The sequence below is a fragment of the Polypterus senegalus genome, chromosome 14, assembly GCF_016835505.1.
Source record: "Polypterus senegalus isolate Bchr_013 chromosome 14, ASM1683550v1, whole genome shotgun sequence".
In the NCBI taxonomy this organism is placed as follows: Eukaryota; Metazoa; Chordata; class Cladistia; order Polypteriformes; family Polypteridae; genus Polypterus; species Polypterus senegalus.
In genome coordinates, this window is record NC_053167.1 from 51,263,784 (window position 1) to 51,281,241 (window position 17,458).

General features: G+C 36.4%; 1 protein-coding gene across 2 annotated transcripts in view; it reads left to right on the forward strand.

Annotated features, from left to right (window-relative positions):
- The first annotated feature begins 12,929 nt into the window (after positions 1–12,929).
- The window catches only part of nkain4 (sodium/potassium transporting ATPase interacting 4), a 240,531-nt gene continuing 236,002 nt past the window's right edge, over positions 12,930–17,458 (forward strand). For both annotated transcript variants that reach the window (XM_039735556.1, XM_039735557.1), the window contains exon 1: positions 12,930–13,382. In XM_039735556.1, the coding sequence (XP_039591490.1) occupies positions 13,329–13,382 (54 nt within the window). In that variant the 5' untranslated portion in view covers positions 12,930–13,328. The remainder of the gene's footprint in view (positions 13,383–17,458) is intronic.

Sequence of the window (17,458 nt, forward strand, 5' to 3'; positions counted from 1 at the left end):
ACATTTATAAAACATTTAGATTGTTTTTGTATTTTTATTATAGTTTTAAATGTTTAACTCTCTTTTGTTGTTTTACTAAAAATTTGCCCTCCCTGTAGTTTGTTCCATGAATCGTATCCTAATAATGCCAACAACAAGTACAGCAGACACGTGAGCAAACAACACTGAAAACTGCAAGGCCATCATTTCTACAGTGCCGGAGCCACTAATGTCTTAGTAAATAATATTGGATTAAATAACAGGAACACAGAGAATAAAAGTCATGATCATGATGAAAACCTTAAAAACTAAGTAAAAAAAACACTTAATAATCTTCATGCACATTCTAATAAAAACTTACTAAATTTGGTTTTGTAATTTCATTATTGACACCAAACATATCCAGTAAACTGGGAAATAATAGCTTGCTTAATTAGGCCAAAAGTCCATTTGAAAACAGAAGTTGGTTGGAATAAATATCTGCAGCACCATGGGGTCTTTAGCACCAAGTGTGAGAACCACTGATCTAAACAACTGCAAGTGGACCACATAAGGACACAGTGAGCATTATTGTTCTACTAGACATTTATTGGAACATAAGGCTTGTAGATAGCAGATTTATCAGGGATGCAGAAAGCCATTTGCACATCACCTGCATTCCAGAATGGATCATGTTGCGGAAAAAAAATCTTTTTCTATTTTCAAATAAATCATTCTCAAAGATCTGATTAAAATACTGAACAATTCTTTATTTGCACAGATATACACAAATGTCTCAGTCCATGGAGCGAACAATTTTTAAAACAGTTCATTATTTTTCTGTTGCCATCACCTTATCTAATATATCACATCATCTGACTCTTACTATGCAGAATTCAATCATCTTACCCAATCAACTACAGCCACCAGTAACTTCGTATACATGTTGATTCTTCCATTACTTGATATACTGCTTCACTAATGGGTGTCCTACAGGTTTTCTCATTGATCTTATCACCGCTTTATAATAGGGGTGCTTGGGTTTTTGATTAATTTGTTGCCGCTTTTTAAGGGGTGTTTATTACTCATTTACTTCATTTTAACCTTATTAATTACCTTGATGGTTCCTACTTAAGCTTTAAGCGGTGTTTAGTTATCCCCTTACTTACCTTTAGTACTTTTCCTTATGCTTTTAATAATCCATTGATTCAATTTAATTTAAGTATATACTTGCATAAAATTGTAAAAATTACCATGTATATTAAAAATATCTGACTAAAATTCTATAACCGCAGTACTGCAGCTTATACTAACACTTTAGGCAACCCTGTACTTCATCTATTAAGAAATATGTAAATCCCTGAGCTGGCAGTTGAGATGGCATTTTTTTTAGATACTTCTTCAGAGAAAAGGCACCCAAATGGACGACCATCTCAGGCTTGTGACCGTGAACTGAACTTACATATGTGCAATGGACAAAATAATTTTCCTATAAGCAGACATTGGTTCTGTAACTTGAAATGACCTTGATCCAATCACCAGAAGTAACACCTTCCAACAAAAGCTAGCCACACTTATCTCTTCTCTAAAGGCTGCATTTCATCTCAAGCACGTGCAGAAGGAACTCCGAGTCCAGCTCAGGGTGGCGAAAGAGCAGTACAGGAGAAAGCTGGAGCTGGAGCAGAAGTTGCAGAATAACAGCATGAAGGAAGTGTGGGATGGGATGAAGATTATCACTGGCTGCAGCTCGAAGCGGGGTGCCGCCATTGAGACAGACGTGGAGAAAGCAAACCAAATGAACAACTTCTTTAATAGGTTTGATCACCCTAACCCAATCTCACCTCAGAGTACTGCATCCTCCAACCATCCTTCTGCTGATACCAGCATAGGTGAGACATCCCCAACCACAATTACAGCAGCACATGTGAGCAGAGAGCTTAAAAGACTTCGTGCCAGCAAAGCAGCGGGTCTAGATGGTGTATCGCCACGACTGCTGAAGGCCTGTGCGTTGGAACTGGGGAGTCCTCTACAACGCATCTTCAACCTGAGCCTGGAACAGGGGAGAGTCCCAAGGCTTTGGAAAACATCTTGTGTCACCCCAGTCCCAAAGGTATCACGTCCTAGTGAGCTGAATGACTTCCAGCCTGTTGCTCTGACGTCACATCTGATGAAGACCATGGAGCGGCTGCTGCTTTACCACCTGAGGCCACAGGTCTGCCACACCCTCGACCCTCTGCAGTTCGCATACCAGGAGAAGGTGGGAGCGGAGGATGCCATTATCTATATGCTACACCGATCCCTCTCCCACCTGGACAGAGGCAGTGTTGTTGTAAGAATTATGTTTTTGGACTTCTTTAGCACCTTCAACACCATCCAACCTCTGCTCCTTAGAGACAAGCTGACTGAGATGGGAGTAGACTCACACCTGGTGGCATGGATTGTGGACTATCTTACAGACAGACCTCAATATGTGCGTCTTGGGAACTGCAGGTCTGACATTGTGTGCAGCAATACAGGGGCGCCGCAGGGGACTGTACTTTCTCCGGTCCCCGTTCAATCTACATACATCAGACTTCCAATACGACTCGGAGTCCTGCCACGTGCAAAAGTTCGCTGATGACACTGCTATTGTGGGCTGCATCAGGAGTGGGCAGGAGGAGTACAGGAACCTAATCAAAGACTTTGTTAAATGGTGCGACTCAAGTTGGACAGTTTAACATCTGTGGCAGAGCGACGGGCACTAAGCAAACTCCTGTCAATCATGAAGAATCCACTGCATCCACTGAACAGTGTCATCTCCAGGCAGAGGAGTAGCTTCAGTGACAGACTTTTGTCACTGTCCTGCTCCACTGACAGACTGAGGAGATCGTTCCTCCCCCACACTATGCGACTCTTTTATTCCACCCGGGGGAGTAAATGTTAACTTTACTCAAAGTTATTGTCTGCTTTTTTTATTTTTATTTTTTTCATTTTTTCATTTTTATTACTATTTATTTTTAATATTGTTTCTTTGTATCGGTATACTGCTGCTGGATTATGTGAATTTCCCCTTGGGATTAATAAAGTATCTATCTATCTATCTATCTATCTATCTATCTATCTATCTATCTATCTATCTATCTATCTATCTATCTACTTTTGGGGGAGACCTAAAAGCTGATGAGCCACTCTCTATTTGGGGAGCTGAAAACTAAGATTCACTCTGCAGAACCAAGCTCTGTACCAGTGACTGAGCCCAGTCTGAAAAGCAGCCATTACTTCAACAAGGGAAGTTTCTTTGTGTCAGAAAGAGTAATGCTTTCCAAATGAAGTTGCAGAGGGCACAGAAAAGAGTCTCATTCATGTTGACTGACTTTTTAACATTCACACCATTACACATTTTTATAAAAACATAAACCAACATTACAAAGATGCAAAACGAGCCAATGGATGTCCGACTAACTCAAGGGTCTCAAACTCAGTTTCTAGGGCCGCCGTTTTCACTCCAATGACTTTCTTCATTAAATGCCAATTTTTACTGTTAATGAAACACTTAGAATTGTTTGAATTGTTAGTTCTCTCATTCTGCCACACCAGATAATTCCAGCTGTTTATTTTCTTTTCTTCTGTGAGCACCATTAAAATGTTTTGTGGACCAGATCAGATCAAAATTCTTAAACCTTCACTTTTTTCTTTTCAAATATTTTACTAAAACATATATTGCATGATGTGTCCATAGGTGCAAATGAGATCAAGTTAACTGGTAGTCTATTGTCTCACTCTGCAACCCACTCTACCAGTTAAAAAAAAAAAGGAAAACAACTAAGAGGCAAAGGCAAGCCTATTAAAATGATGGCAAAGGAATTATGGGCCATTAGCAGCAGTTATTGGTTATTAAGAAAGTGACTGGAATAAAAACCTGCAACCACTGCGGCCCTCCAGTACCTACATTTGAGAACCAATGTATATATCAGGATAAAGTGAATATTTAAACATGCATCTTCTAACTGTGTTTAAAATTAATTTGTGTCTATTTTTAGCTAATGGACATAATTAACAAATTTCAATTTAATTAAGAAACATGATTTCTCACAATCTGTTTAAGGCATCTGTTTTTATGTATTTAATTTTAGCAGATGTGCTTCTACCAAAGACACAAGACTCACAATTGTGAATACATGCAGTAAGAAAAAAAAAAAAACTACCTTCACACTCAACTGCATAATAATAATAAGCATCATCACCATTATCATCATCCTCATTCTAATCATCATCAATTAATTTTCCAAGCTATCTTAATCCATTACAATGTGGACCTATTCTGGCAGTTCCAAACAGTCTTGGACTCTATATCAGACCAGTTTATCAAAAAATACAGTTATGCACATTAGAGTGATTTATACATTTATAAAACATTTAGATTGTTTTTGTATTTTTATTATAGTTTTAAATGTTTAACTCTCTTTTGTTGTTTTACTAAAAATTTGCCCTCCCTGTAGTTTGTTCCATGAATCGTATCCTAATAATGCCAACAACAAGTACAGCAGACACGTGAGCAAACAACACTGAAAACTGCAAGGCCATCATTTCTACAGTGCCGGAGCCACTAATGTCTTAGTAAATAATATTGGATTAAATAACAGGAACACAGAGAATAAAAGTCATGATCATGATGAAAACCTTAAAAACTAAGTAAAAAAAACACTTAATAATCTTCATGCACATTCTAATAAAAACTTACTAAATTTGGTTTTGTAATTTCATTATTGACACCAAACATATCCAGTAAACTGGGAAATAATAGCTTGCTTAATTAGGCCAAAAGTCCATTTGAAAACAGAAGTTGGTTGGAATAAATATCTGCAGCACCATGGGGTCTTTAGCACCAAGTGTGAGAACCACTGATCTAAACAACTGCAAGTGGACCACATAAGGACACAGTGAGCATTATTGTTCTACTAGACATTTATTGGAACATAAGGCTTGTAGATAGCAGATTTATCAGGGATGCAGAAAGCCATTTGCACATCACCTGCATTCCAGAATGGATCATGTTTGGAAAAAAATCTTTTCTATTTTCAAATAAATCATTCTCAAAGATCTGATTAAAATACTGAACAATTCTTTATTTGCACAGATATACACAAATGTCTCAGTCCATGGAGCGAACAATTTTTAAAACAGTTCATTATTTTTCTGTTGCCATCACCTTATCTAATATATCACATCATCTGACTCTTACTACTACTCTTACTGCAGAATTCAATCATCTTACCCAATCAACTACAGCCACCAGTAACTTCGTATACATGTTATAATAGGGGTGCTTGGGTTTTTGATTAATTTGTTGCCGCTTTTTAAGGGGTGTTTATTACTCATTTACTTCATTTTAACCTTATTAATTACCTTGATGGTTCCTACTTAAGCTTCTGGAAAAATACAAAGACAAAAATGAACATAACAAATGCATCAATAGCATGTAGGCTGCAACTTGAGACTCAAAGAGAATGTTTGGAGAATACACAAACAGTGGCAAACTAGGAGCTGAACCTGTGTTCTTGGAAATATGAGGCAGCATTTCTAATTAATATACCACCTCAAAAAATAATAGCCATTATAATGAATCTCTGTCTCTTTATCTCAAAGAAGAAATATGAATATTGTATTTGCTACTTAATATCCAATTATTAGAAAAAAAACATTTGTTTTATATTACCTTAAAAGCTGTTTAAATATTCTGATATCACAACAAATAATGAAAATTGGATAAAACATTTTATTCATGGAATCTTTAATTTCTTTTCACTACATTAAAAGGGTGGTGCGTCATGTAATGGGTGCTGTATCAGTGCAGACTCCCAACCACCACCGCCACGGCCACATTAAAATTTGTATGAAATTAAAATTAATCAGAAAGATTCAAGAGCATGAACAAAACTTTCACATGCAATATACCATTCATGCCACCAGATGTCACTTTCCTCCCTTAGAAAGAGCAGAAATAATACCCAACATTTAAATAAAATGATCTGTTTGTCTTTAACATTGGACAACCAAGCTTAATGAATTAAAAAAGGATACCTACATAATAAGCATGAATGCGATAAGCAAAATTATAACTATGCACTATAATATATGACAACAGGATCTAGTCTTTGTGACTCTGAGGTGGACTAAAGTGGATACTAAACTAGGAAATGAATGAATGAAATGCATTATGTCTGATATAGCTAGTAAACGTGATACTTGAAGTGTAAACTGTTTAATTTCTTATGAATTGTTCTATACATTTTTTTTGTTATTTTTATTTTTGAACTCTGTATTATCAGGTTATATTATGCCTAGCACAGCAAAATGCCTGTTTAGTAAAAGGAGCACAATGTTACAATTGTAAGTCCATCTGTTTCAATTACATTGTGCATTTAGGAAGCTCTGTTTACTGGATATGCTAGCCCTAATGTCCCTTCTTCTTTGTGCATCTTGCTGCCTTTGTTCATCAGACATTCCAGCCCTCTTACAGACGTCTGACAACATTATACCCGGGTACGAACGTCAAATGCAAAATGTTGGTATATTTGTATTTTTTATTAGTTTGTTCAATATTGTTTTATTTTATGTTTAAATGCACCAAAGATGCAAAAGTTTAGATTTGACAAATTAGCAATTTATACAGTATGTACTCTGATGTGAAGAGCACCCTATGACAGATACTGCAGTATTATTTTATAGTATTATTTTATTTTCATTTGTATTGTGCTGCCCGAATAGGTTTTGATATGTATGTAATACTGTAAACTGATAAACAGACATAAAGGCGATATATGTCAGGCAATACCTTTACAAAATGATGAGCTTTTCTTTTTTTTTAGCATTTGCACATTTGCCACAATGAGTGAAGTTCTATCAGATTGTCTGATTACTAAGTAACTGATTAGTGAGCTAAACAAAGTTGAAACTCTGATGGATTTCTTAATCACCTCTAAATATGTTGTTTTCTTAATTTAAAGTATTTGGTATAATTGGTAACAATTTAAATATAATAATCTAATTTCTTATTTCCATGATATGTAAGTTGAGTAGTCCTGAGTTAAATAATTAATTTTCTTGTAAACTTACAAAGACAAATAGTGCAAATTCCTAAAAAGCACTGACTTTTCAGGCTATTTCAAGACTTATAAAGCTTCAAAAGAAGAGAACTAGAAAACAGCTAAATATCACAGAGAATCTCTTTCTTCTATTAGATACTGTAGCATGGACTGACTTTGTTTGCAAAGTTTAGATCTTTAAAAAGCAGCCAGTTACTGGTTGTAGAAACAGACATATCACATGCACTTATCTCTGTTGTCTGAATTTCCTGCTTTCCTACAACTATTTCAGGAAAATAAGGTCGTATATAAATGCATTAAAGTGTTTATATATATTTCATCTTTATGTAGTTCTCATTTATTGCTATTAAGAAATTTGAAAAATAGCACATTGTAATGAAACAAGTGAGCAACATTCAGTGCCTTTGTGCATTATGCCTAAGCACAACACTGATTTTGGTTACTTTGAGCCTCCTTTTTAGAAGTGATAAATTGAAAGGACTGCTTCCTCTAAGTGGTGATCAGTCTCTTCATTAGGGAGCTCTACATCTGTTACAAAGTTTTCTGATATGTACACCTCTTAATGAATATCACTAACCCTGGGGCTAAGTAGTCGGTTTCAACTTGGTCTTTTGAGAATTCTGAACGTCTTGTTTTTCAGACTTTTCTGTTGCAGTTCTGAATGCTTGTTTGGCAAGTTGGACTTGCTAATCGATCCACTTTCTGTTCAGCATCAGCTGATGGACAGATGGTCTTGCATTTTCCTATAGAATGCCCTGGGGGACTAAGAATACAAAAATGGAATTCATAGCAAGTTCTTCCTAAGGTTCTTCTGGACACAAATGATTGTTTACTTAGAAATGCACTATATTAAAGTAAATGGCTATAAAGATTTGGTATTCACCATATATGACATTTGAAATTATGATCAACCAGTGGTACTTTTCACTCATCTGTCCAGAGCACTTTATTCCCGAAATGTCAGTGGAATTGAATTTGCCCTTGGTGCGCACTACCTTGGCATTTTCAATCTTCAAAAATTGAGACTTTTCAAGACACTCTTCAGAGCCATACACTTCTACAAATGCAGGTACACCACTTCAATGCTGACAAGTGAAAATGCAGTTTTTTGAAAACGCAGACTCTAATTGCACTCTGATTGGTTTGTGCTTATTATGTGCCCTTTCCCTGATTGGTTCCCGTTCATTGCAACGTCTCATTCCCTGACTGTTCACCATTCACAGAAGAAAGACATATTCCAAAAAATATGCATAGAGGAGTTGTTTCCTATGGCACTTGTTGTGTTGCATACTTGTATGCATCTAAATTGTGTTCTGTACCGTTCAAATGCTGTATACATGTGCAAAAGGCAAATAACTGACCAGTTGCAGTTTTACAGTAAATCCTGTGGCTGGCAGTGTTAACAGCACTTCAAAGATTTTTCCAGTGATGCATTTGTATGCAGTGTAGATGAACATACACGTCATACTCACTTTTAGTGTGGATGGAGATTGAATTTGTGTAAAAACACCATTTTTAAATGAAAACACAGTAGTGTGGATGTAGTCTTAGGCAGCAAGGATTGATTGCTCTTCCTGGATAGATAAGTATTGTTATCACTTACATTAACACAGATTTCTTAAAATAGACTCAGGGATTTTAATTGGAAAGCTCACATAGTCTCTCACTTTTTATGCTGTATGACAGATATTTTCCAGAAAGTAAGCTAATCCTCTAAATGCTCTGGTGTCTCTCATTCAGGTTGCCCTGTGTGTGTACTTAAATGTAAGTATAAAGAAGTAAGCGATCTAGTTCAGCAAGAATTTGAATTAAGGGAAAGAACTTGTATTTAAAATGTGAAATTTTGCAGCAAAACGAAGCAGGCTATAAAGAATAACAGTTATAAATATGAATTTCTAAAACAGGTTTTATGTTAGACCCTTGCTTGCTATAGTTCCCAAATGTTAGGAATTTGCTAGGTTCTTTGCAGATTCCAGTTATTTAAATTTTGTTTAATCATCAATTTAGGACCTGATTATTCTGGCGATGTTGCTGCGTCACGGTTCTGTTTGCGTTGTGTCTCTTTATGCATTGTTTTGCATGTACACTGCCCTTTTTTCAATAGCAACAATGAGCAATGCTAACTACGAGGAGTTGACGGTCCACACCTCTTGATGTCATTGAATCACTGCTACAAAACTGGTTGGAGTGCAAACTCCAATATCTAAACTTTTCAACATATAGTAAAGAGTCAACTAAAAAAACAAACATCATTAAAAAATTACATAAGATTTAAATCTTGGCTAGCTTTTGGTTTTAGGTTGTCTTTTGGCCTTGGTGTTTTGGATAGCTGTTTCTCTGAATTTTGATAAAATTTACTACTGAACATTCATGTCACATCCCATATACTTATTTAAATCTTTGCTGTTTGCTATCCTTTTGTTAATTAACATATCACTCTACTTTTTCCGGCACCATCCATATTTCTATTTTCTTTCTCTAAACACATTTCCTCTCTGCTAGTGGACTATATTCATCTGCCACCAAGCAGAATGCTCATTATTCATGGCGTTGTTGATAGCAATTTATATGCCCTCCCTGGAGTTTACTTCAGGGCTCACAACCACCCCTAAAATATACTAGGCTGCCATTATCCCTGTACTCTTAAATCCAGACAGAAGGTATCCAGGACTGATGCCCTTGCTAATGTGTGCACTGCAAAAAATGAAATCTAAGCAAGTAAAAAGTATATCATTACATTGTATCTTATTTTCCTTATTGTAAGAATTATTGACTTATCAAAAAATTTGTATTTACGATATTTTTGGCGGGCGGCACGGTGGCGCATTGGTAGCGCTGCTGCCTCGCAGTTAGGAGACCCGGGTTCGCTTCCTGGGTCCTCCCTGCGTGGAGTTTGCATGTTCTCCCGTGTGGGTTTCCTCCGCGTGGGTTTCCTCCCACAGTCCAAAGACATGCAGGTTAGGTGGATTGGCGATTCTAAATTAACCCTAGTGTGTGCTTGGTGTGTGGGTGTGTTTGTGTGTGTCCTGCGGTGGGTTGGCACCCTGCCCAGGATTGGTTCCTGCCTTGTGCCCTGTGTTGGCTGGGATTGGCTCCAGCAGACCCCCGTGACCCTGTATTCGGATTCAGCGGGTTAGAAAATGGATGGATATTTTTGGCTTACTTTAAGAAATCTCATCAAGTAAATTTTGTTTACCCCATTGTAGATATTTTTGCTACGTAAAAGCGAAACAGCTCCCATTTAAAGTTTTTTGTGTAGTTTTTGTATTTGAATTTTTTGCAGTGTGGTAACCCTGAACTGCATTTACCTGTTGATGCTTAGTGAGAAGAATTGTTATTCCTATTGAAACAAGAACCTTGTTGACATATAACATGGAAATGTTTTGGTTATTAAATTCTTTATATTTAAAAATGTTTTATTTTATATATTTACCCTTTAATATTTTTGGATTCTTTTGTGGCATCTCCATGTTTTTTGGTTTTCATTGGTATATCTATATTATTTATAGTAGTTAAGATAGTTAGTTGCTGGTCATACGACACATAATGTGTGTTACATGTTAAGTCATGACATCCCACTTACTTGTATTTAAGATGGCAACAGGCACATCCAGGCATCTTTGCTTTAGATCTGCTTTTTAAAAATAAAAAGAAACTCTTTCAAATCTCTCTCCTTCTTGCAAGCATTACAGAATGCTAAAAGGCACTTCCAAGTCGGCTTTTCTGCCTGTTCTTTTGACTGTTTGCTTCTAACTTTTGCCACTTGATGCTCATTCTTTCTTGGTATTCAGACTTTTGTCTGGCACCATGTTGTTATCTGGTTTCATTTAAAAAGTTTTCAATGTACCTATTTCCTCATTTTTATGTGGTTTGCTTCCCATGTGTAATTTTTTATATCATAAAATGTGATATTTCCAATTATTTTCATTTCACCGTTCTGAAAAAAAAATGTTCATATCCATCATAGATTTTAGGTATCCTTTATAGATTTCAGGATGCTGCATCCAAATCTGGCAAAAGAATTGCTCAGCCAGCTTTTGAAAGTTGAACCTCCTGCCATATCCATCAGTGTGTATTCTCTTAACATTTGCTTCCCTATTTCCTGGTTAAGACACTGAATGGGTCAACCTGAGTTTACATATTGGTGTAAAAACCATTTAATCAACAGCTTTTTCTCTTGTGGCATCTTTAAACCTTCTAAATAAAAATTTCTGGCTAATTGAAGGAATAAGAAAAGCAAACTAAATAGCTGATTGAGAACAAAAATTGTGTAGCAAATATTTGATTTTGCTTTGTTTCCGCCTCAACTTATGTTACAACTGCCATTTTGTCAGCTCAAAATATACATATATTTCATTTTAAAGGAGTTTATTTTTGTGTCTTATCACTGCACAATTTTATTTTTTATGGGCACCTCCATTTTGTGATTAACAAATAACCGCTCTTGTGTGTTTTTTATGATTGAAGGATTGGGGTTCTTGATATGTCTGCTTTTGACTCCAAACAAATATTTAACTTAATGTTTTAGTGTCTCGATGTATTGATTTTCTGGTTTAAACCTTTGGCTCGTTTCTCAATTACATCATCTCCTTGTCCCTTATTCTTTAAACCTTCAACATTTCAATGACTTGGCAGAACAGGCCATCAGAAAAGATTTTTGCCTTATTCCCTTTCAGTGCTTAATATTTCTTATGGTACCCTGGTTGAACGTTTCTGTAACAATTTATGTCTTTTGGTAACATACAAAGAAATTTCTACTCTCCATATAATAATGAGTACTGATGGGTCTAACTGCAGCCCGCAATACCTATGACGCAGTTCAGGTGATTCCCACAACGTCAGTCATAAAACACCTATGACGCAGTTCAGGTGATGCCCACAACGTCAGTCATAAAACACCCTTGCAGTCAGGTAACCCTCTTACAGCCCTAATTGAGTAACGGGACATGCAATGGGCGTTTCGTAACTGACGTTGAGGGCGTTTCATGATGATAGGGCGTTATGAGATTGACTTCGTAAGTACTGCCGTCTGCAATTATATGTTGGTCCCTGAATGGAGAAGCTACAGGACCTCTAATTACTGAGCCTATTCTCCCCTGAACTTCTAAACCGCAAGTAAAGAATCCTCTATGCCTGACAAGGCTTTATATATGTCCTGCCCCCTAGTGGTACACCACAATATATATTACTGTACAGCCATAGCTAATGTTAAAGAAGGATTCACTTATTCCGCAAGTGCAAAGTAAAAAAGTAGGGAATTAATTACATGTTGAAAACTGACTTGAAATTTTCAGCACTTAATTGTTGAATTCCGTGACCACGACATATACAGTTAGCTCACAATAGTATTCATTTTAAAAAATGTCTACCATTTGTCCAAGATGCCAAATGATAATTAAATAACGACTTTAAAAAGGAATGTAGAATCAATTTTACTATGTTCAAGCGAGACGTAGTTGGCCACCTTACTAACCGTCAACGGGGTGACAACATGAAATTTAGCAAGATCCATCTGCTACAACTGGCATCTTTTAAGAGTTTTCCTCTTGGGAAATCAATACTGTTCACACGGACGTTAGTATGATACATCAAAGCACACATTGTTTCATTCAATCAGACCTCTTCCATTTCATGAAGACATGCATTTTGGCCAACGTTCCTCCTCCGAATGCAATATACCGCTATATGTTTAATATTGCTGTTGCTACTAAGTTAATAAATGTACGTTTATCAACAAACTGTGGCTGGATCATTCCCATTAAATTACTGACACCAGTACTAAAAACGCTTTTTCCTCGCTTCTTAATTCGAAAGCAGCATTACGATCACCGGTAAGGTTTCCACACCCACAAACACACACACACACACACATCCCAGAAAATAACTAAACGCACAGCTCCTAGGGACGGCCGTCAGAAAAGGATATTCGCCTTTAATGGGACAACACCCCCTCCCTTCCAGCCATTCCCTCCTACATCAACGGCCGCTGCTTTGTGCTCAGCGTCAACTTTCCAGGAGTGAGGAGCGCAGCACTAACACCAGCGCTGTCGGGACTGCGAAGCTTAAGAGGCGCTTCGGCTGCACTACAGCATGACGAGGACGCCGCCGCCACCGCCGTCGCGTCCGCACAAGTGAACAGCTGCGCTCAGCTCGACTCCGATCCTGAGGGGTTTCACAAAGATCGCCTGTGCTACTTTTATCATGTTGGAAAGAAAAGCCTGATTGATTTTTCTCTCATTGTGATAAAACAGATACTTTCAGATCCACATCCCTTTGGCGATTAAAATGGGTTGTTGCACCGGACGCTGCACGTTGATTTTTCTCTGCACTTTGCAACTGGTAAGATTTCTCCTGCCTGTCGCTGAGTACTGTTCGTTTTATTACTGAGACTTTTGTGAAGCGTGTGCCACAGTGTTTTTGTGTTATTCTCTTGCGTGTCCCTGTACAGACAAAAGAAAGTTTTTGTTCTTGCTTCATTTTTGTGAGCGGACGAACTAATTGTGCTTTGTATAGGAAAACCACGCTACGCATGTGTCAAATTTCCATATGTGGATTCTTTTAACAAAGCACATTAAAGGCTACGGGATACATTCAGTATGCTACTTTACCTTAAGGAGCTTTAAAAAAAATGTAAACCTCAAGGCAAATTGTCCTTATTTGTAGTCTAATCTTTCTAACAGTCGCTGAATGGCTGTATCATTTTGCAATTCTTCTTAGTACGTCCGTAGGAGCATGACTGGATTTAGTTTGACAGAACACACCAAGGCGATTTTGAGTCTGATTCATTGTGGGACGTTTATTCTTATTAGCATGACTAGCGGATCATACTATACTGTACGTACACAGATTTATAGTGACCTGCCTTTGGCAAATCTCTGCCGTTGGGTTTATAGCAAGCAAACATCAAGGTTTCCTTAAGAGCTACAGATTGTTACCAAACGATTTTTCCTTAATACTTTTTATAGTAAAGGACCACGCGACTCGGCATTGGGCAAACCCCGCTAAGAAAACGCCATGTGTCTACAGTTGTGCTCAAGATTGCGTGCTGATTAGTTAGAGCAAGCTGTCCCATTATTTAAGGAAGATCACCTAGTGCGTTTGTGTTTCACTTTCCTGCTGCAGAGATGTGTATACTTGCAGTTAATGCAAAGTCAAGTCTAAATTTGATATATTGCCTTTCATTGAGTAGGACATTTTAGGGGCACCCAGCAATATAATTCAAAGTACTAAGACATTGTGCATTGTAAGACAACTTAAGTATATCACAGGGAAACAAAAACTGGAAAGAGCCTAGGGGCTAATCACTTGTCAATTAACTAGACAGCCTGAAGGTTACACACATTTATACTATACATACATGTATATATGTGTGTGTGTTTGTATGTATGTGTATATATACTGTATATATATATGTAAATGTATGAATATATATGTATGTGTATATATACTGTATACTTACATATACAGTAGATGTGCTTTATTATATACAGTATGCAGTGTCAGTAAGTGTGTCTATTATATGTTCAACATATAGCCCATTCAAATTTCAGGCAAAAAGCTGTCCAGTACCTTAACTAATTATTCCATAAAGCAATTGGAAAACCTATTAATGATTAACATGAATAAAGTTCAACAATTTAGTTATTACATACTAAATCAATTTAATGTGCATCCCTTAAAACATTCATCTCAAGTCAGCTTTTGTCCAGTTTACAAAAACATGCAGACTTCCTCAGTATTTCTTATAACTTGTAAGGCTACTATTTTCTGAAATACTTAAATTCTAAAATTGTGAACAATAGCGTGTTATACATACATTATGAATAAACTAGTTATTTTTTGAAGTTTGAAAGCAAAGTTCAGGGGGCATTTTATCTGGTTCCAGATTGAGTTGCTTTTGAAGAATTGCAGTATTTAGTCTATAGTGTGAGAATCTACAATCCAGAATTTGCTTTTTATTTTTACTGTGAAACAGCCAGTTAATGTCAGGAATACCTATTCATTCTGTGCCATATACAGTAGATCTACTTGGTAATGTTAATATAAAATTGTTTAAATGTATATACAGCGCATATGTGTGTGTGTGTGTGTGTATATGTATGTATCTATATAAAATATGCTGTACAAACATATACTGTACTGTATATGCACTATATACATGCAGATAGATAGCCCCAAACATATTATATAAAGTAATCGTATAAGCAGCATACATGCTCATTCATATTCTAGGTAAGGCATAAGAATGTATTTAGTATGAAAGATATGCCACTCTCTGTTAGAAACAAAGCAAACCACTTATTGATTAAAGCCGACAGTCTGACTTGTTTCTATTACCACTTTAGTGTGGAATAAACATTTGATAACAAGATGAGTGTATATTTCAGATCTTATGTGGATTGGGGCTGATGGCTTTTAAATTTCCCTCTTGGAAATGCACACGGAGTGCAGTAAGGCTCACCAAACAGCAAATCATCCAACTGCAGTATTTACTATCATTCGCTTCTTTCTGTGTGAAAGAAAGGCATTTTTTTTTGGCGCTCAAATGTTATTCACATTTGTCAATAGTTAATGAATGCAAGAATGCTATTCAAGGCCTGACCTGCTTCTTCAAAGGGTAATGCCACAGGAGTGACACTTGAAAGGTTGGGTCAGCTCGAGCTTCAAACTTATTTCTCTGCAGTTGGAGAAGTGCTTATGAATATTGTTGATCATTAAAAAAAAGTTTAATTCTACTTGTTATTTACTAAATAACTATGTTTTTAGAACTATTTTCAAAATATTTTTTTAGTGTCCAATTTTTGGTCACTTACATATGACATGCTGCGTGTGGGCACAGCAATAAAGTGACTATTTTTTTACAGTCTTGCACCCATTAAAGGATTGTAATAGATATAATAAATCTGTTACAATATGCATACTTTATTGAAAATGATGAATAATTTTAAACTTGCTTCCTTCTTTTATGACAGAAAAATCACTTCATTCCTGAAAAAGCATCACAACTACAATTTCAGTGTATACTAGCGTACAACTGCACATGCTACTTGTCATCCATTTAGTTCAAGTTATGAGCAAAGAGTTTTTGTTGTTTAATAAGCATACATCCAGACAGTCTTTTTTTTTTTTAATCGCACACTTTACAAAGAGCTTTACAAACCAATTTGCACTAATAAAACGTCATTTTTCTTTGAATATTTTGCATTTGCCAGAGTTGAGGTGACATGGAAGTTGTGCTATTGAACAATAAAAGCTTCCAACACTATCATTTTGAACAGTTCATACTAATTTAGCATGGAAATTTTCACTTAAATATTTTCAATGACCTTTCTCACATATATTATCAGTACTTTGATTCAGTGGTGTTTGTGAACTCAGCTGTAACCCTTGGTTACCAAAATGACCTTTTGTGATTATTTAGTGAAATTTAGTCTTAGGTTCAGTCATCCTATCAGTGACTGTGAATGCACCGATACAAAGGATTTCATGTGAATGAACACATTTGTACAGAAAGTGAAAGTGGCTGGGGGAGGGGCAGATGACTTGGGCTTACTGCAAGAAATAAAACGGTCAGTTGTGCCTGAGACGTCTGTCTGTTAATGTATCTATTATAAAGTGCGTTCATATCAATCTATTATAAAGTGCCTTTCGTAACAGTTTGTCTATATCATATAGTGCCATTCGGATCTATCAATCTATCTTATCTATCCATCCAAGGGTCTTATTTTAAGTAAAAGAAACGTGTAAGGTAATGATAAATAACCTTAAAAGATGAGAATCGGTTATTTTATGTAGGCTAATTTCCTAATATAATGTGGAAGAACGGAGCCGATAGGTGCTGCTGTTGTTTGGCTTTGAATTGGTGTAGGTAAACCTGAATCCAGTCTCCTTGACAAACACGCAGTGGGCTCATGTGGCTGTGCCATGCTGCTATTGTTTTCATGTGCACCCCTCCCCCACTGACAAAGCGCCAGGCCCCAGAAATAGTCGAGTAATTAATAGCTTTCACTCTGCTGTTCCTTTTGTTCTGAAAATTACAAAAGTATGTGAAATCATAAAAAATAGAAGTGATTTGAATTGGGAGCCAAAGCTGTGTAAAATTTAAGTGAACAAATTAAAATTCGCTGTAACTCCTCTAGATTGTGTTTGGTAAAATGATCTAAAATAAGTTAATTCTGGGTTCTGAGTGATAGCTGTTGTATGTTTAGAAAATGTGTTAGCGTTAAGGCATCATTTAAATCTTTAGACTCTGACTTTAAGTTGTTACTTCCATTCTTTTCCCAACTATGCTCTATGGTTTCAGTTATACTGTTTAAATATAAACTGCGGAGTGCAATGCTGAATTTGCAAAATCTGACTTTATAGATTTGTGCTGAAAGTTTATAAAGAAAATATTTTCATTAATATTAATACAA